The sequence below is a fragment of the Verticillium alfalfae genome, genomic scaffold (genome assembly GCF_000150825.1).
Source record: "Verticillium alfalfae VaMs.102 supercont1.6 genomic scaffold, whole genome shotgun sequence".
Lineage (NCBI taxonomy): Eukaryota > Fungi > Ascomycota > Sordariomycetes > Glomerellales > Plectosphaerellaceae > Verticillium > Verticillium alfalfae.
Window position 1 is genome coordinate 875,985 of NW_003315033.1, and position 2,153 is coordinate 878,137.

The 2,153-nt window shown below is 55.3% G+C and overlaps 1 protein-coding gene across 1 annotated transcript in view; it reads right to left on the bottom strand.

Annotated features, from left to right (window-relative positions):
* Nucleotides 1-1,723: 1,723 nt before the first annotated feature.
* VDBG_05361 (conserved hypothetical protein) overlaps nt 1,724-2,153 on the bottom strand; it is a gene marked incomplete at both ends in the record, with an annotated part of 1,208 nt that continues 778 nt past the window's right edge. The window contains one exon of the mRNA XM_003004202.1: nt 1,724-2,085. Coding sequence (XP_003004248.1) covers nt 1,724-2,085 — 362 coding nt within the window. The remainder of the gene's footprint in view (nt 2,086-2,153) is intronic.

Here is a 2,153-nt window from a genome sequence, read left to right on the forward strand (position 1 = left end):
CCGACGGAATAGTCTTCAAGCGTTGAAACAGCAACTTCTGGTGCGCGGAGAAGTGGTGGACTGAAGGGCGTCACGATGTATAAGTCAGTTTCGAGGCGAGGGTGATATGTCGGGAAAAGAAAAAAATCATGAGCCAGGAATGATTTCAATTGCACCGAGGCATCGAAGATAAGGCACGGCCTCCAAGGTATTATACCCTTTCGTCTGACGGACATGAGCCTACGCTAGAGTTCAACAGCAGGTAGGTACCTGCAAGCAAACCCCCCATATCACTGGTCGAGGAGACCAGAGAGTGTGAGGAGAAGGGGAGCGAACCACAAAGTGCTAACAAAACATCATGGGAGAGGGGTCTAACACAGACTACTGAATACCAGAAAACAGGAACCAGAAGAAGAAGAAGTACAGGGTACAGAGCGCAGTAAAAAAAAAAATGAAAAAGGGAGTTACGGATTTCGCAAGCCAGGAAACCAACAACGAAAAGCGAAAGAGCCAAGTTCGTTGTCCAGGGGGGGGGAAGCGGGCTGCAAAGCTGAGATGCGAAAAACGCCTTGTCAAGCGAAGCGCCGCCAGCACAACAACACCAACAGGTCGGCGCCGCACGTTTGAGGGTCGCCTCACATGTTGGCCATGGCCTACGAGACCCCTGTCACTGTGAGGTTGACAGCGCACACCCAACCCGTGACCCGTTCGGGGGGGGGGGGGGATGAGAACGGGGAAGAAAGACTCATAGACGAACTGACTGACAGATGTAGAATGACAAGTGAGCGTCAGCGACACAACCACTCTTGCATGCGCGCCACGTCGTCTTTGCCGCCTGCCCCAGACTGAATAGGCGTTAGATCCAACACTCTGCTTGGCTACGCCCGCCCCCCCCCCTCTTGTGTATGAGTTGCGCACCCTGGCAGAGGGCATAATATGATTCGCCCTCTAGCCCTCCATTATCATTGTCTTCGTTCTATCATATATAGATTCAGTGACTTTCTTCCCTTCAGTTTACCTTCGTGCTGCTTCCTTCCTTCACGTCCAGGGACCGACCCATTGCCGCCAAAAAGAAATGCCACGGTTGCTACATGCTGCTTTGAGCTGTTCCGGCACGGTCGCCTCCGCACTGCCGCTACGGAGGCGAGTGCGGAGGCAAGGCTCGACGGAGGCCCATGGGGCGCCTCGAAGCGCCTCGTCAACAGACCCAGGGTCGGCGCTTGCCGGGTTCTTCATTCAGGCTGACAATGCAGTCGAACAAAAGATGCCTAAAAGGCCAGTCAATGCATGACCTGATTGTTGAGCCGGACCATCTCGTGACCTCAGCAAAAATGTCCTCTCCGGCGCCATCAATACTGGTGGCGGCTGCTTCAAATCTCGGGGACAAACAAGAAACATGTGTGATTGTAATGATTGTAAGCAAATGCAATAATGGGGGCCTTGAACCAACCCCCTGGCACCCGTCATGTTGGGTGCGTCTACGAACAAATGATGCCGCGGAGGATCGGGATGCTCGCATATCTCCTCGATCGCTGTCCGCCCTAGCCCTGTGCCTTGCGAAAATCCCCATATTCGTACAAATGCCGTGTAAAACCTTTACCCAATGACGCAAGACGCCGTGCTTTCTGTGATCTCTCTTTCTGTGTCGCACACATGATTTTTTTCCGGTTCCGTTTTATCTCTCGTCATCTCCCACCAAGCCTCTTCATCCCCATGGTCGAAGCCCCCCCCCCTTCCGGGCCGCTTACGGGTCGACGGCGAGAGGAGAAGACGTGCCGAGGTACGTCTTGACGTTGGCCCAGCTCGGGCTCATCAGTTGCTCCTCGGTCAGGTAGTACTCGCTCTTCTCGGCGAGCATCTGCTTGTGGAACATTTCCAGGTACATGCCCGGAATCTGCTGCCCAATGGCGATCTTGATGAGGTCCTGCTTGCCGGCCCACAGGTGCTTGATAAAGGTGCCGATGCACTCGGAGCGATCCTCGGGGAAGCCGTTGGCCTCGGCGCAAGGCAGCTCCTTGACCTCGTTGGCGTAGTCGTATCGAATGAAGTTGCCGAACCCTCCCTGGTCCGATGGCGTCCCCAGCCGGCGTGGCGGTACTCGGTGCACTCGGGGGTGCTTGCCGCCGTCGTCAGCGCATTCCGCCCAGTCGTCCATCATCTGGAAGGTGATCGGG